Source organism: Doryrhamphus excisus, chromosome 6, assembly GCF_030265055.1.
Source record: "Doryrhamphus excisus isolate RoL2022-K1 chromosome 6, RoL_Dexc_1.0, whole genome shotgun sequence".
NCBI classification, from domain to species: domain Eukaryota; kingdom Metazoa; phylum Chordata; class Actinopteri; order Syngnathiformes; family Syngnathidae; genus Doryrhamphus; species Doryrhamphus excisus.
Window position 1 is genome coordinate 16764862 of NC_080471.1, and position 18707 is coordinate 16783568.

General features: G+C 44.5%; 1 protein-coding gene across 2 annotated transcripts in view; it reads left to right on the plus strand.

Moving 5' to 3' along the window:
* otud7a (OTU deubiquitinase 7A) overlaps positions 1 to 15777 on the plus strand; it is a 28712-nt gene extending 12935 nt beyond the window's left edge. The window contains exons 6-13 of one of the 2 annotated variants that reach the window (XM_058074999.1): positions 920 to 1021; positions 1268 to 1395; positions 1587 to 1699; positions 3222 to 3349; positions 3425 to 3574; positions 11098 to 11212; positions 12374 to 12458; positions 12837 to 15776. In XM_058074999.1, the coding sequence (XP_057930982.1) occupies positions 920 to 1021; positions 1268 to 1395; positions 1587 to 1699; positions 3222 to 3349; positions 3425 to 3574; positions 11098 to 11212; positions 12374 to 12458; positions 12837 to 14384 (2369 nt within the window). In that variant the 3' untranslated portion in view covers positions 14385 to 15776. Of the gene's footprint in view, positions 1 to 919; positions 1022 to 1267; positions 1396 to 1586; positions 1700 to 3221; positions 3350 to 3424; positions 3575 to 11097; positions 11213 to 12373; positions 12459 to 12836 lie in introns of both variants that reach the window. The other variant, XM_058075000.1, reaches the window with a different exon arrangement.
* Positions 15778 to 18707: the final 2930 nt, after the last annotated feature.

The following is an 18707-nucleotide window of genomic DNA, read 5'->3' on the forward strand; positions in this document are numbered from 1 at the left end:
TGTTTGAGAGTAATACTGAGACATCTGGGTAAAGCTTTTGGGATCCCCGAGGATTCCTCTTCCGGCTTAAGCTTTGAACTTGTCGGGAAACTAGCAAGTAAAGTTTCTCATCTCCCTGCAGACTGGAAAGTTTGTGACACCATCGCCTCCACTTCTTGTTATTTTAACCCCACAACTGACTACAGAGGATAAAACGGGGATTGTTGTTGATATTGTATATTGACCTCCACACTAACGAAATGTATTAAATTAATTTCAGCAAACCAATCAGTCAAGAAGGAACAATTGAGATGTTGGCAAATTGTAAAATACCCCCCCAAAAAACCAACAACAATATGCTCATGTCCCAGAAAGGTTAATGACTAGTAGGCTCATCTGTACACTGTTGTTAAATAAATGATGCAGTCATTTCACTTTAAGCTCAGAGCTGTCAAAATTCCCATCTCACCCTGAGGAACACAGGCTGGAGGGGATCTGAGCCCATCTGAAGAATATTTAGCATAGCAAGGAATTATTTAACATCATTAAACAAAGTGAGACGGAACAATTGGGGGTTTTATTACAGGATATAAAAGATCATTTACATACTGGATGAATGTCTTGTCCTTGAACTCATTTTGAAGCTGTTTTTTACCTGCATCACATTGATTTCACCTCTACACTTAACCCAACACAGCAAGCACACAGAATCCGTTGTGTGCAGAGATTGTGCAAACTTTGACGTATACTCATGGCAACACATTTAAGTATATTAAAGTCATGAAGTCCGTCTATTTTAGCACATTGGCTTCAGTAGGAGTGAATTACACCTATACATACGGTACAACAATTGTTCCATAGTAGGTCATCCAACAGTTTCTGGATGATTTCTGTGCTGTTTTTACATGTCTTATATTGCATACTGTATGTGTTTGTGTAGGTCGTCTAAACTGGTGGTCCACCATGTGCACCAGCTGTAAGAAACTGCTCCCTTTGGCTACCACTGGGGACGGAAACTGCCTCCTCCATGCTGCTTCTTTAGGTGAGTATGCACAGTACGTTTGAATGAATTAAAATGGAAGAACTGTGTTGTGGCATTAGCTGACAACATTGCCGTTGATGTTAGATGGATTAAAAGGTGATCGCAGTCTTTTGAAGTTTATTGTTTGATAGTTTAATTCCTGGGGACACACTTATGTTTCATCTGGGCCTTCTAAATGCAGTGCTTTATGCACATTGCATCAAATGACTACATAGTGTAATAATAGCATGTATGTATCTCCTTCAGGAATGTGGGGATTCCATGACAGAGACCTGATGTTGAGGAAGTCCTTGTACACCATGATGAAGAGTGGGGCTGAGAGAGATGCTCTTAAGCGGAGGTGGAGGTGGCAGCAAACCCAACAGAACAAGGAGGTTGGCAGGAGTGTCCACATCGCTGAAAATCTTAGAACCTTCTAGTATTAGTAGCACTACTTTTGTGTGAGGCTTTTTCATCAGTAGCTGCAGGTTGAGCAAAGCACTTGGTTGGAAATAGTGACACTAAATGATAAAAGGAATAGTGTGTAGGCGAGCATGTGTTCACCACAGTTATGTTGCTTGTGCAGTCAGGCCTGGTGTACACCGAGGAGGAGTGGGAGCGGGAGTGGAACGAGTTGCTTAAGTTGGCCTCCAGCGAGCCTCGCACACATCTCAGCAAAAACGGCAACACAAATGGAGGGTAAGGTGTCTCGCATGCGTGTTTCTCCCACAGTGATGCCTTAAAAAAAATGCTACTTCTGAATTTGGTCCAGAGCAGAACTGGATGGTGTTATGGTGTTATGATGTTGGTCAAGCATTATTTGTCATTTGGTGGAAAAAATGTAGTGCATATACAGCATAATAGTACATTGCATGTGTACACATCCGTTCCTTATTCCTAACAGAGGCCTATTCCCTGCACCCATTACAACTCTATTTCCTTGGATTTCCAAAACGGTCTGTTGTAATTTATGCCACCCACGGCCTACCTCCGGGCGCGCCCACTGCGCTGTGTTTGGTCACACTCAGCTTGTACAGATTGTACCTGGGCATGCCCATATAAGGAAGTCCGGCTCAGACTTCCAGTGTCAGAAAAAACTCTCTGAAACTGAGCGTTAAGAGCCACCCAAACTTCTTTCACTTCTTTAAGATGTTGGTCAAGCATCATTGTTATTTGGGACAAATAGTTGATAGTTTCATCGTTTATTTTTTAGAATGTTTGCTTTTATACATCACTACAGCGCATTTGAAATAAAACACCAGTTGAAGTATTTCTATTTTCATGACTGAAAAGTGTTTGGAAAAGTTGTAATCCTTCATGCAAAAAAAATATTTTCCCACTTTTCCTATCTCTATTAATGTGTAAAATATAACAGTTTCATAGTAGTACTGCATTTTACCTTAAGCTTGAAACCTTTATAAATTGATGTGGATGAAAAAAAAAACAGTCAGTAGACGTTACAATCTGCCATCTAGTGGCAGATTAAGGCGCTTATCATCTCAGCCTTACCAGCATTACCCTTCCTACTTACATGTGACTTGCCTGTTGCATAAACAAGAATGTAAGCAAGCTTATTTAACCAGATCGGAAACCAACTGGTTTCCTCCTCCTACACGCGCAGCAACCATCATTACTGTTTCTTGTTTCCGTTCTCACAAAGCAGGTGTGATGTGTTGAACACAGAGTAAGCACACTCACATGTGTAATTTTAGTTCCATTTCAGGCATCAACAACCTCCCATTTTGAAACTGCATCATTTACTCCATTAGTGCGGTGATTTTAACCTGTCGTTGAGCTTGGCTCTAACACAGTAATCAGGTTTGGAATGTTTGATGGCCCTACTGCGAGAAGAGTCCCTATATGGGTTGAGTGGGATTCGCATATTAAGAGGCTCTTCATTAGAGTTAATTTGGCTGCGTAGGCTGTTTGTGTGCCCAACAACTTAATTGTTGCACATTTCCTTGTTCCCTGGTGGTCATAAGCCTGAGCGCTCTGCCTCTGAGCTTCCTTTCGCTCTCTTTCATTCAAAGGCACGTGGAGCCTGAACAGATGGACTTATTGTTGTCCTGTCTGTTTGCAGGCGCCGGATGAAATAGATCTAAGTGGTGAAATCATGCAATTAGCTGGTGTATTTTGTATTTTTTGCCGCTAGTTTGCTTGTAAAAAGTCAGTGCCAACTCAGGAAATTCTCATGAAATCCTGTGTGTGTTTTTGTCTGCAGGGTGGATAACTCAGAGGATCCGGTCTATGAGAGTCTGGAGGAGTTCCATGTGTTTGTGCTGGCCCACGTGCTCCGCAGGCCGATTGTCGTGGTGGCCGACACAATGCTCAGAGATTCAGGAGGAGAAGGTAGCCTGCACCTTGTCTTGAGTTTTCAAACAACTGAAAAATGTTGGACTCTAAAGTTGTTGCCCTGACTTGTAGCGTTTGCTCCCATTCCGTTTGGTGGCCTCTACTTGCCTCTGGAGGTGCCTCCAAGCCGCTGTCACTGCTCCCCACTGGTGTTGGCTTACGATCAGGCGCACTTCTCTGCCTTGGTGTCCATGGAACAGAGGGACCAGCAACGAGAGCAAGGTAAGCATCATTGCAGATTTTTGGTGAGATCTATAAGGTCTGTTTCTCCTTAATTGTAATGTGATGAAAATCTTAGCTTCTGATTTAGTTTGGAGATTGCGAGTGGTCTGCCTGTCCTGCTGGAGGTGAATAATGTATGAAATGGCAGTGGAGCTATGTGTGATCCATTATTAAAAGATGCCAGTTGGCAGCGGGAACCTGGGAGTAGCCAGAAAGTGGACAGCAGGGTCACTTCTTATTTAGTACTAATACGAGGAATCATAAATCTATGTGTTGATTTTTAATTGATTCTGTAGAAATGTATTGATCTTACACTTATAGCCATTGTGTAGTCTCTCCATCTCAAACCATTGAATGCATTTCACTGCTTAGCAGGCCCTGCATTCCGGTAATCTCAGAAGAAAGACATCCCACTTGGAGCTTGTCAGAGTCAATCTCATGAGTTCCAGATGAACATAACCCCCACAAAAATATTTCTGATGACCGCACTTAGATATTTGCTTGGTTTCTTGCTTTTTTGTTCAGGATTTTTGAGCAGTTTGTGTTACAGTCTGACAGCTGCAGGAAGGAAAGACCTGCACACACTTTGGATGTATCATCCTGTCACTAATGGAGCTCCTTAGTGTGTGTTGGAGGCAGTGGGAGTCTTTATTCATCATGGAGGACAGCTTGGCTGTCGTCCTCCTCGTGCCCACCTCCTCCACCTGTTCTAGAGGACATCCCAGGACAGAGTTGGCCTTCTTTATTAGTTTGTCCAGCCTCTTCCTGTCAGCTGCTGTGATGCTGCTCCCCCAGCAGACTACAACATAGAACAGGTCAGAGGCCATCACAGAGTCATAAAAGGAAACCTATGGCCTCTCTTGATGACTGCATCTGGTTCTCAGACATTTCTTAACATGCAAAAATATATTTATTTATTTATTATTATTATTATTTTTTTTTTTTTCACTGACATTTTAGAGTAAAGCGTTGTCACAGTGTTAAAAATAACCTTCAAAATTTTGTGTACCGCGCCTCTCGCCCGAAGTTAGCTGGAGGCTCCAGCATACCCCGTGACCCTAGTGAGGATAAGTGGCATAGAAAGTAGATGGATTGGTTTTTAAACTTTTTTATGCATTTTAATCCATCCATCCATATTCTATTGCTATGCGGGTGGCCTAATTTGATGTTGTTTCGTCTTAGTTGTACACAATACATAATATATGATAAATTAAATTGCTATAATGTACCCATTGCTACTATTTACAACCATTTTAATTTTTAGTCCCAGTAAGCTGTGGTGAATATGCGACAGTCCTGATGTCAGACTATTAAATCTTAGAGAAGTCCATGTAAATCAGTGAACTACCACTCTGCAAGTAGAAACTCTAAATTGCAATAGATTTTGCAAAGTAATGTTAATGCTAAAAAACAAGAAAGCAAAGTTACACTACCAAAGTTCACAACAGGATATAATGAAAGTAATTGGCTGCAATTACAAATTAATGTTATGAATTAAATAAATGTGTTGAGGCTGTTGATTCGGTCTCGGCTCGTTTGTGACTTGAAGAACAGTAACATGATTTCATCTATGCAGAGCTTCGCAACATCTAAACAGGAGTTCAGAACATGGAAATTTATCTACAGTCAAACTTTGGTTTTCATACGCCCCAGTTTTGCCTCACAATATTGTTTTTTGTACAATATTGCACATAACATTAGCCCAGTACTCTATTGTTCCACAAAGACGCGTGCCCAAACAAAGAATCGTAGGTGTTGCTGACACACTGTCCATGCATTTTTTATTAAGTGTAGTTGCGAGATAACCCTCCATGGTGCCATAGAAAGTTGTGAGTGCCAGAAATTTGATAAAGAAGGTGAGAAACACTACTGATTTTCATCTCGCCAAGATGTACAAGAAGTCCACATGAACAATCCTCATTTATAATTATTTTTCATTATTTTCTGCGTGTCAAACTATAATTATTATTTCTATTCTTACCTAAGATTTTTGGATGTCTGGAATTGACTGTCCATCCTCAGCCATCTCTGTGTGGAGTTTGCATGTTCTCCCCGTGCATGCGTGGGTTTTCTCCCGGGACTCCGGTTTCCTCCCACATTCCAAAAACATGCTAGGTTAATTGGCAACTCCAAATTGTCCATAGGTATGAATGTGAGTGTGAATGGTTGTTTGTCTATATGTGCCCTGTGATTGGCTGGCGACCAGTCCAGGGTGTACCCAGCCTCTTGCCCAAAGACAGCTGGGATAGGCTCCGGCACCCACGACCCTTGTGAGGATAAGCGATAGAAAATGAATGAATGAATGAAATTGACTGATTGTTACCACACTGTTTTTGTACAGTTAGGTTTTTGTTAGACCTATTAGAGTTAATTCATGAAAACCAAGGTACCACTGTGTACACAGTATTTGCTGTTTGTTTCTAAAGAAAGTATGACTTTAGTGCTGTCTTGTATTTTTCCCATGTGGTGCAGAGTCTCTTTCTTGTTTTGCCTGTTAAGGTGCCAATGTTCCTTGTCTGGATGCTTTGCTTATTCTTGAGGTCAGAATAATCCTCACATGGCGTTCCTTTAATTGACAAACAGAGTAGATCTCCTTGACAACCAGCCTGAGTAGTCACGCCACTTTTGTGTATCTGACTCAGTGGGTGGAACTCGCATGTCATTTAAGTGGGCACCCAGCCAGAACCACTTCTCCGTCATCTCTTTCTCGCATACAGACGCTCGCGCTAACCACTTCTTCATTGCCGGCCTATTCTCAGTATACAAACAGCAACCTTGTTATTAAGTCAGAGTATGACCGCTGCAGACTAGCAGGCAGACATGATTACAAAGCTGCTGTTCCTTACCCTGCAGCAATACCGTTTACTGCCAGCAGCACTTCAAATCAAAAACCCCTCACAGTCATTACCCACTCAGCACCCACATTTTGATTTCAGTGTGGGTTTCTATGTTTTGTCCACTAGATGGTGCATAGGTCCACAGAAGCTGCTGTAACATCATCACTACTTTGTGCACGCCTGCACTATTCCTCTCTGGTACATCAAGTTCTGTACTGGGAACATTTCAACTGCAGTGTCTCTCCAGGATGTTATGGAAACACTTTTAACTGAAGTCATGTGAGGAATCACATTACATGGCAAGGACATTCTTGTGTTTAGTCGGTTTTGTGAGAAGTGCCTTCAAATGTTTATGAGAAATGGTCAAATATTGCAATTTTCCAAGTGGTCAACCGAGGAAAAGGTCACACAGAAAAGCCCCCGCTGCCAATTAGGGCAGAGCAGAGTAGCAAACTGTAACACATCACCACATATGGGCAGGGTCCTTGGGTTGCTTTGGGCCCCCAACAAACCAAGGCTCTCTTGTGACAGGCAGACCACTGTGTGTGGATGTCTCAGGTGTAGCCCTGCGCTCAGCCCCATCCCCCCACAACCTCATGCACACACTGTTGGTGGTCATGCGTGTGTACAGGTGCCACAGGCTGCTTTGGAATACTAACTCTTTTCTTCAGGCCCTCTGTGTGGAGGATTAAAGCAGGGTCCCTCCCAGTAACTTGATTCTAAATTGCACAGGCACATCCTGCTACTGGAGGCTTTTCGGGCTGCTTGCATGGCTGCTCTATGGAAGGGAGGGGCCTTCATGTGTATCCTTCATTATAAAAGTCCATGTGAGGTTATCACACACGCTTCTTTACCTGCTGTGTGACGAAGACCAACATCTACAGTATGCATGTGAATATTACACAGCGAGATTTCTGTTGATTGAGTGGAATTGATCATTGTTGAGGCAACACGGAATGCCCTACTTGTCTGTCTCCAGCAGAGGCGCTGCCGATTCTCGGAGACCAAGCGCATTACAGCTCAGGTCAGCATTATTCAGATCAATACAAGACTGGCATCAAAACAGAAGCTCAGGACATTCATCCCATTGATCATTTATCATTTATTCTTCCCATTATTGATACGATGTGGAGTCAAATTCTTAACTCTATCCTGCAGGCGCTACTTGCTGTACCTTTTCATTAGCCCGCCTGTGCGACTGTGGTCAAACTGAGAGCAACTGGTGCACTGGAAAACTCTATTTCCAGCCCTGCTCTCAAACCCATTAGAGGTTTTCTTTGGCAGGCCCGCATGAATCCCTCCATCTCCTATTTGAATGAAGTAAAGGCTGTCTTTTACACATAAAGACCACCTACATAACAGCCATGTAAGCACCCAGCTCTGGGTAGGTTTCATTGCTCTATCTATTAAAGCCCCATAAGTGTTCTCCTCACCACGCTGTCCGCTTAATTGAATCAACATGGCAATCAGAATTAAAACGTTACTTGTTGTGGTTTCATGTGCTGCTGCAAATGGGATACAGGTGGAAATAAACTACCAGGGTTCCATTGTTAAAAATCTGCAGCCAGAGGTTTGGGTCAGATTTAAAATGTGCGACTGCTGTTTACTCTGCTGGTGAACTAGGCCCTTTAAATGTGCAGCTGTGCACTGACCAAAGTCAGGAATTTAAATTTTCCAGACAGTACAAATTGTTCTTGAACAGAGGAAACATTGTCACAGTGGTGCTGCAGAATCAAAACTTATAATTGGTGCACTTTGTCCTCTGCTGTGACTAAAACAGACAAGACAAACCATGGGGTACGACACTTGAACTGCTGAGTGTGCATTACCAAAAGCCACACACACACACACACACACACACACACATATGTATACAGTGGAACCTCCAAAGTTCTGTAACACTGGTTGACTTCCAAGTAGTTCTACTGTGGAAAGTTCCCTTAACCCTCATGTAGAAAAATAAAATAATGTTGAATTTATCTGTTCCCAAATTCAAAAGGACAATACAGACTACGTTTGAACATTTTAACATTCCCGAAATATCACCATCTAATAAAGCTAAAGTAAAGTAACACCACTCACCTTTAAGATACCTACCTTTGTTGGCCAGCTTCTCTGGTCAAGTCTGTGGACCTTTCAGTTCATTATAGCTGCGTACCAATTTGATCCAAATACAAATACTGCATTTGCTACAACCCTGGTAATTCTATTTTGTGATATTTTTGGAGCATCAAAGGTTCTCCGATCGTCAATTCAGGCTTTCCAACAGATGTTTACTTGTAGTTGAACCCACGTTTCATTTCCTCTGCTGACTACATGAAGCAAGGGTGCAAAGGGAGCAAGGTGAAGAAGGCTGTTACGTGCACCAAGGACTATGATGTCATCCTTGTATGCGTTGTGGGAATCGGTCATTCAAGGACCTGCCGGCAGGGCTAGTAAATACATTACAGCACACTTTAGTCCCCCGGAGCTCCGTTGGCGATCTCGGAATTTGGCCACAGTCCAAGTGGCAGCAATAGCACACGCAGCACTTTAGAAAGGCGAGAAATTAGGACAGCTGCGTTTGTGCTGCGGGAGCCAGGACGCCACCTGACAGACCTCCCCTGCCTGCAGCATGACCCCAACATGAGAGCAAGCTGGCTCATTTTCCTGTAGATTTGTGACTGTTCATACTGTGCATTTCTGTGAACATTGTCTCTCATCACACTTGAGCCATAAGCATTAGTCATGCCATTTTTAGCTAGCTGGTGTCACATGCAAGCATGGTGCAAACCAACCTTGACATCTGTGGCCAGATTTCTAATAGGCAGCTGTACTGCATGTGATATATTTACTCAGCTTGAAGGGATGCGGCCAGTGCTGTCAGATCCAATTTAGTGATCATGTTAAATGTGCTAATGCATTTGTGGAGGCTGTGACCCTGCACCAGGCCGTAGAGGCGTCATCACGGTGTCTGTCCCACCACTGTTGTGACGCTTGTCACATACACACGCGCACTTAAAAAGGATGCCATTGCGAACGCTTTGACCCGCACTGTCTTCAGGGACAACGGGGGCGGTTGCTGTGTCGATGTGGAGCCTGCAGAGAGAAGCGGCCAATTGGCTGTTAGAGGAAGTGAGCAAAGGGGGAGGAGACTGCCTCGTCCATCTGTGTGAAGCCTTCTCAACTTGTGCAGCTTGCGTCTCTCTGCTGTCATGTGGATAGCTTGCCCCCCCACCCTCGAAACCTCCCTACGCTCACTTGTCCAAGGAGATATGTCACATGAACAAGAAGGAGTCTCAAGTGCATGCACGCAAGCACACTGTGCACGTGCAGTGGGAGGCTCCCAACACAGGAAGCAAGGGTGTGGGTGTTTTGTGTTCTGTGTCCAGTGATTAGCACTTCTTCCTGCCTGTGAGGATATGATCCTATCAGTGTACGATGAATGAAATCATCTGGCCTCTTATCACACGCTGCTATGTCTGAATGTGCTCAATTATGAAACCAACTTGTACACCCTCCCCCATCTGTCAGAAAACCACTCACTTCCTCAAAGTCTCATTAGGAGGTATGCTTTTCCTCTCCAACTGCTCGGATTTCCCACTATGCTATTTAATTAAGGTGACATATGCACAATCTCACTAGATCCAGTACAAGAGCTGCATTAAAAAACGTCTAATGTCTTAATAATACTCAATTTAGATATTCAGCAAGTCAGCATTACATTATGGTATGGTCACACCCATTTTGGTTCTTTGGTCACTTGTGACCTGTGTGAATGCATAGTGTGGAACTTCACCACATTTCAGGTGGTGCAGGGTCGTCAAGCGGTGTATGTTTATTACGTGCAGATGTTGCAGCGGGCATCACCCAAGACTGAGGGCCCTCGTCTGTGTGGGAACAGCTGGGTGTTTCAACAGGACAACGCTGCACTTCACAATGGCCGCTTGACCAAGGACTTCTTGAGGGAGAATAACAAATAACAAATAAATCAACCACACACACATAATAAAGATGATTTAAGGATTCCCAGCCTGGAATCTGTCTGTAGTGTCCCAACTCCAAAACATCTGTTTTGTTTGGGCGTTGAATGATATGCCAGCCAACAGACTAGTTGGCCATACAATAATGGAGATGGTGTACGTAATTCGAAAACCAAAACCGACCTTGTTTTGTCTGGAATCTGGAATATTGATTCATTTTCTACCGCTTATCCTCACAAGGGCCACGGGGGTGCTGAAGCCTATCACAGCTGTCTTCGGGCAAGAGGCTGGGTACACCCTGGACTGGTCTGCAGCCAATCACAGGGCACATATAGACAAACAACCATTCACACTCGCATTCATACTTATGGACAATGCGGAATTGCCACTAATGTGGAAATGCATGCACAGGAAGAACATGCAAACTCCACACAGAGATGGCCGACGGTGGAATTGAACTTGGGTCTCCTAGCTGTGTGGCCTGCACGCTAACCACTCGTCTACCGTGCAGTCGATCTGGAATATGCCTGTGAAAATTCTCATTCATTCATGTCATTTTATTCTCAGGGGACTGAATCAGATTTCTGGATTCTTGTTTTCTCTTAAAATGTTGGGATAAATTCTGAATGTTTCATCCAATGAACAAGGGCCAACGTTGTTCTGTAGTTTCTGTTCTAAATCTAAATGTCTTCTCTAAATCTTCTGACAATGTCCTCTCTTCTAGCTGTTATCCCTCTGACCGACTCGGAGCACAAGCTGCTGGCCCTCCATTTTGCTGTGGACCCTGGCAGGGACTGGGAGTGGGGCAGGGACGACAACGATAATACCAAGCTAGCCAAGTAAGTTTCACGTGCAGTAGCATCTCACGAGACAAGAACACAAAAAGGTGCTGATTTCCAAAGAAATTCACTGCAATGAAAAAGTCAAACTCCTTGCCAAGTTTTCAGTGCCGTTTGGGGGTGGGATTTAAGTCAGATTATGAGCTCTGGCTTCGGTCACTTCAAAGCATGACCACAGAGAGAACACATTTTGAGGGTCGTCAGTCATCCTGAGGGTTTCCCAGGGACGGCCTCACTGGAGCAGCAACACCCGCTATTAGTTTAGGAAGGCGTTTATATAAGGTTTTCTGTTTCACATTCCTGACAGGCAGGGGGTTACAGTTATCCTCCATAGCGAACACAATGGGAACCATGCATGCAGAAAACACGACTTAAATGTGATGTGGGGGAAGAACTAAAGAACTACTCCTGTTTTACACTTCAAGGATGCTGGTTGACCTCCAACCATTTTCTGTGTGAATCATCTATAAAATAATAATAAGAAATAGGGGTGTCTCAATCCGATGTTCAGGATGGAGATCGGCTGCCGATCCGTTCTATTTTGAAGATTGGATGATATCGGCTTTCGCCAGGTGATTGAGCCAATCTGGTTCGTAACAAATGGCTACACACCAACATGCTGGGTGCGGTAATGCGCCTCAAATCTGGTTGCCAATCGACTTCCTTCATCCGCAAGAAGAAAACGCAACACCAGCATGCAGACATGTCCGCGATGTCCCGTGGTGAAGTTAGTTTCACATTGGTTGTCGGATATTATGGTCTGTAGCCACAGCGGTAGTTCCCCCACACCATGCCTGGACTGCTGTGTCATGGTGCGGGGTAGTGCCGCTCTAACTCATGGTTGTTTACACTACGAATTATCAATAAATGACTATTGCACTGAAAGAATGTAACCGAGCGGGTTCAGATTCACGGTAATGTTATGGGAGTGCAGAGTGAAGAAAAGGACAGGAGCACGTTTATTCTTAGCTTGCTTGTCTCTCCATTGACTTCCGTGAAGCTAAGAAGAGTTGACAGTTGTTCTGCTGAAGCCTTATGTGATGTCATACATGATTATTCAGAAATGTTTGGTCAATTTGTGAATAGAATGTTTTTGAGAGGTTCCAGTGTGTGTATTGGTACATGACTACTAGCGCTTGACCTGTCCATCTTCTTCTGCAGTCTTATCTTGTCTCTGGAGGCCAAACTCAACCTCTTGCACAACTACATGAATGTAACGTGGATCCGAATTCCATCTGAAACAAGGGTATGTTTATTTTTTTGCAAATCTGGGCCTTCTCTGTCGAGGCTAACTTAGCTTCAGAGAAGATGTAATGAATTGTAAATTACAGTGGTATGAAAAAGTATCTGAACCTTTTGGAATTTCTCACATTTCTGCATAAAATCACCATCAAATGTGATCTGATCTTTGTCAAAATCACACAGATGAAAAAACAGTGTCTGCTTTAACTAAAACCACCCAAACATTTATAGGTTTTCATATTTTAATGAGGATAGCATGCAAACAATGACAGAAGGAGGAGGAATAAGTAACTAAACCATCACATTTAATATTTTGTGCCCCCCCCCCCCCTTTATTATGTAAATGTACTGAAGCATTCCTGCTTCATGTTTTATGTTGTAGGCTCCCCTGGCTCAGCCTGAGTCTCCGACCGCGTCTGCAGGCGAAGACGTCCAGTCCCTGGCCGAGTCCATGGACTCTGATCGCGAGTCCGTTGGCAGCAACTCTAACGTCAACACTGGCAAAACCTGCAAGGACAAGGACAAAGACAAGCAGCGCAAAGACAAAGACAAGAACAGGGCCGATTCTGTAGCCAACAAGCTAGGTAGCTTTAGCAAAACACTGGGAATCAAACTAAAGAAGAACATGGGGGGACTGGGGGGTCTTGTGCACGGCAAAATGAACAAATCCAACTCTGGCTCAGGTCGAAGCGGGGAGAACGGAACGGAAAAGACAAAGAAGAAGGACTCAAAGACAACCAAAGGGAGCAAGGACGAGTCGGGCCAGTCGGCTAGCTCCACCTCCTCGGAGAAGGCCACAAGTCCCTCGCCTACAGATAGAGATAAACTCGCTAGCTCCTCCCCCACGGACAGAACGGACAGTACAGGCAGGATCTCGGGGGACAAGAGTCTTGAAAACTGGAAGTACAGCACGGATGTCAAGCTCAGCCTCAACATCCTGCGAGCCGCCATGCAGGGTGAGCGCAAGTTCATCTTTGCGGGCCTCCTTCTCACCAGCCACCGACACCAATTCCACGAGGAGATGATTAGCTACTACCTGACCAATGCCCAGGAACGCTTCAGCCAGGAGCAGGAACAGAAGAGAAAGGAGGCGGAGAAGAAGCCCCCCGCTCCCAGCGAGGTTGCCGCCAAGAAGCCCGAGCACGAGAGTGTCTTCCAGAGGGAGCGATCGGACAGCTCACCCCCAGAGAGCTGCTCTCCTGTCCTGACCCACCACACCTACACCCCGCAGCCCCCCGTGGGGCTCAAGATGCAAGGCAGGAACAGTCCCACGCCTGCGGCCCCTCACGTCTCTTTCCCAGTTCCTCCACTCACCCCACCGATATCCTCCCACCACGTCCCCCACCCCGCCCCCGCGCCTTACTCATCTCCCAGTTTTGGTGCTAAGAGACCTGGGCCCGTCCCTGTGTCCGCCCACTACAGCCATACCCCACCCATCCAGAGGCACAGCGTGATCCACCTCCAAGATGTCAACATGCAGCCCTCCATCTTCCAAGACCCCTACAAACCCATGGTGGGCACCCTCAAAACGTGTGCCACTTACCCACAGCAGAACCGCACGCTGTCGTCGCAAAGCTACAGCCCCGCTCGCTTGTCGGGCGTGCGCACCGCCAACACCCTGGAAACCCTCTCTTACAACATGCCCGCAGAACACAAGTCCCACACGTACACGAACGGCTTCAACGCGGGAGACATTCAAGACTGCCTGGAGTTCGCCGACGAGGACAACTCGTCTCACACATGGCTCAACCAAGACAAAACCAAAGGGCGGAGCTCTGGAAGCCCTTTGTACTGCTTTCAGCAGCGCCGCTGCAAGAGGGACAACTGCTCCTTCTACGGGAGACCCGAAACGGACAACTATTGCTCCTACTGCTACAGGGAGGAGGTGAAACGCAGGGAGAGGGAGGGCAAAGTGCAGAGGCCCGCATAGCCATCATCACCATCCACAACACCGCCATGGCAGACCTTTGACTTGTTCTGTTACAGAATGCTCTTGTGTTCCTTGTTAGGCAAGATGAGGGAAGCAAACACGGTGAGCAGCTTTGGCCACATATTATTGTGCTTTTTTTTTTTTTATTTAGTCTTTTACTTGTTTTAGAGTAAAAGTCATCTCTCTTTGTGATGTCGCAATGGAAAGCTTTTCTTTTTCATTGTAGAAAAGATTTCAGTATCACCGAGCATTTGAAGCTAATCATTTCGAATGCAATACCTCTGCTCGCTTCGTCTTCAAAATTTCCAGTTGTTTTTGCAATCAAAGGAAAGTGGAAGTGGAGAGCATTATTCGCCTCGAAAGCAATAAATTGGTGATTTCCTGCTCCACTCTCTCCCAATTTTGTCTATGCACCAATAATATATAGATACTGTAGGTTAACCGTGTCCTGTAAATTGTCAACGATTGTCACAGTGGGAGCTAATTTCCACCACAGGAATTCTAATGTATACGCAATATAGGTCAATGTCGGATTAGGTTGCCATGTGACATTTGTTGAGTGTATCTCTGTTCCGCGATGGAGTCACGATTAGACTCTCAAAAGTGTCTTTTTTTTTTTCCTCCAAGATTTTCCTGTGCCAAACACTGAACAATGGAGCTCTTCTCAAATATGCAGTGTTTGTGGTGTGTCCCTCTCAGTTGCCTGTTAAATAATCCTAATTGGTCAATGTCTTAGCTGAGAAGAATTGTGGGTAGTAAGAGCAAGAGCCGATGCGTATTTGTCCCGAGTGTGATTTCTACGTGTCCGCCCATGTAGGCCCGCCTACCCGTCTGTCTCCCACGCGCCTCGCAGTCATGCTTTCACTAAACGTTCCTGTCCGGTCTGACAGTGTCCGTCCTTTCGTCCACATGTTTTCAAGAAGCACCTGCTGCTATCAGAGCACCTCAAGCCTTTTGTGATCATCAGTGCTTTAACCAATCAGTGGGCCTCCAAGTGCTTTCTGCTCATTTGAACATGACGACTGTAAAGAAGACGTGTTTGTGTTGCCGTTTGTTCTGGTGATGCTGTTTGCTGATAACAATGTACCATGCTGTCCTTAACAAAAGTGTGTCCTGGCCAAGGATGTCCACTGAGGTTCGCTTGTGTCTCCTCCTGTCCACACTGCGGTGTCGCTCCTTCTCCTCTTTGTTTCCTGCCCGAGCCCCCTTCCTGGATGCCCACCATGTTAGGACTGTAAGATATGATTTTGTATTCCTTTAAGACTTTTACACAACTTTAAATTATTGATTTGCACATTAGGTACAGATGTATATATGAAAAAAATAATAGTTTATTGTTACAAACATCATGTGTCTCTGTCTTCTGTTTTTCAACTGTGGTGCTGTGACTTTTCTAATTCACTAACAATGCAGTGAGTGTAGTGTCTTGTTTCGTTTTGTCTCAATGTTAAAGCAATAGCGACTGAAGGCACATTTTACGGGATAAAATATGCTCTAACTCAGGGGTGGGCAAATATTTTGACTCGTGGGTCACAGTTAACAAACGTGTCCAGGGGGCCAGAACATATATTTAACACACACACACACACACACACTATTTTATGCTTAGAAATTTCCTTGAATTATTTGTCTAATTTTATCTGCAAAAGTATTATACTATCAGCTGTTTGTTCTCAGCTGTTCCCTTTTTTCAGGAGCACTTTAAACATCCGACTACATCAAACTATGTCATTTAATTTTACAGTTTTGTTGTTTTTTTCTAAATAAGACATCCAACTTGCAAGTTATGTTGCCAGTTTGTATGTTAAAAGTTCAAATATTTAGAAAGCAACTGGCGGGCCGGATTCAAACGCTTGGTGGGCCGCATGTGGCCCCCGGGCCGTAGTTTGCCCACCCCTGCTCTAACTTATTTAATATTTGGAGTAAATGAGTGAATGGGGTATCAAGTTAAAGTTGAAGTCATGCTTTATCAGACTTAATCACAATTGAGTTGATTTTGCAAATGAGAAAATGTAACATTGCTACATTTTTGGACAGTGTGGTCCTCCCACTTTTCAGATTCAGAAGGTTTATTTCAAATCTGCACACAATTGCATTTAAAAAACAGTAAAACAATGAAACATGCATGACTTTCCTTCAGAACAAAAACAAGCACATATGAGGTGTGGAAACTAACTGCTAACATGAAACTGCTAACTACTGCCACGAAATCAGTTAAAAAGCTTTAATACAGCATTTGAAGAACAATACTCACCCATATGTGTTTGGCAGTCAGGCGACTATGATAATAACCTGAAAAAATGATTGGTGGAAGACATCGGGTTTGCCACTATCTCCTGAAAGAAGGCGTCTAAATCACTGGAAGTTTCACGCATGATATATGTTCTTTTTAGAAAATAAGTAAAATATGCTTTGGTCTAAATTTAGGTGATCATATCATTAAAAATGATGCTCCACATGGTCAATAACAAATTCTATCTGCACCACATTCCACTAATATATAAATGTAGTCCTCGCTTTACCATATTGAGAACAAGAACACAGTGTGTCTGTGCAGCTACATAACAGCACCTATTATTTCACTTTTTACAATCCATTTTCTCTCCGAGCGGCAATCTACCAAAGAAAAGAAAAGTCAATACCACGGAAATGAAAACTGAACATCGCCCACCAATATTGGCGCTTTTGGTCTTAACGGATAAGGATTACTGAATGCCGAAGTTGTCCTGGATCCGTGAGCACAGTCACAGGGAGATCTGGGAGGGACAATCTTTTTAGTTCTGCAAGTGGTCTTGTACCCGCTACCTCAGCACCTTCTGCAGATTATATCCCAGTAGATCCCAGTAGATCCCAGTATGTCCCCATAAGCCTGTTTCACCCACCCTTGCAACTTCCCTTACAGTGTACAAGACAGTCACAGGGATAAAAGTAAGGAGTTGTACTCTTTCATTGAATTCGTAATCTTTTTTTCATACCCTTCATTGCTTATAACGCAATAAGTCAACTGTTTATTATTTAAATGATCGAAAACAGGAGCAGCAGGGATGAGTTGGTGTAGTGAGAAAGAAGAGACTATTCAGTGTGTGTGATGAATGTCTTGTGACCGGACAACGGCATTGGTTCAACTCTCCTGTCATGGGTTGGTGGTGAGGGGGGCCCTCAGATCAGCGCTGTGGTCTCCAGCTTGTAATAATAACTGTAAAGGACTGAAGCATCCACGTGATGTCACACACTAGCACACGAGGGAGGGTGGGCGTGTTCCTTGTCTGTCCGTGTGTCGTAAACGAGACAGAGCACATTGTCTTCCACCATGGACCGATCTCCCCTCCTCCCATCTTCTTGTCCTTCACATGAGGGACCCTTATCTGTTGAGCAACAAAGAGCTCTATCAGACATTAAAACAGGAAGCACTTTTTCCAACCCCCCCCCTTCTCTCTTCTCTGGCCCCCGTGACCTTTTGGAGAGCTAAGCCTCGCTCTCAGCCGGTGCCAAGCTCCAAAATCTAAGCTTTTGAGAGTGGGTGGCCTAGTGGCATGGTGGGAGAGGACACACACACACATATACACACATACACACACAGCCTCTATGTGTGTTTGCTGCCCACTCACCCCAGAGAAGCACTCGTGCTACCCACACTGCTGCAACTATCTACACATGTTATACCTCGCCTGTAGTAGATGCAGATAGAACCAAAAAGGTGTGAGTGAGGACATAAATCAGTCCAACCACTACCTCCTCCTCCTCCTCCACCCCCACATCCTGTCTGCAGGAGATGCTCTCACTGCTGCTGCTCACATAACGGCGGAGGAGAAAGTGTGTCATCATCACGTGACTGGAAGAGACCCTGAGAGAATGGGCCTCACCCACACACCGTGTACAAGTCGGATTATCAGTAGTGGTAGTAGCATTGTGGGCATTGTGGAACACAAATAGGGTACAGAAAGACACGTAAAATGTTGATGGCCACCCACCACATTCCGACCCATCTCGACTTGACTGTCATGCCACTGGACTAAAATGGGGAGGGACGGGAGTGTGAGGCTGACACTGCACAACTCTCCCTTACTTTAATCAAAGTCAAGTGCAAGTCATGACTTTGGAATTCCAAAAGCTCTTGGAAGTGTGACCAATCACAGTGGAGTGGACGCAGGTGGAATAAATTAAAAATGTCCGTTTTGGAAATCCAAGTAAATACAACTGGAATAGGTGCAGATTCTGGAAGATCTTTCTGTGTGGTTTATTGTGTGTAGCTGCTCTATAGGAGTCTACAACTCAATACAAAGGGAGGAGGTGCTGTGTCAATGTCCTCTTCCAGTATGGAGT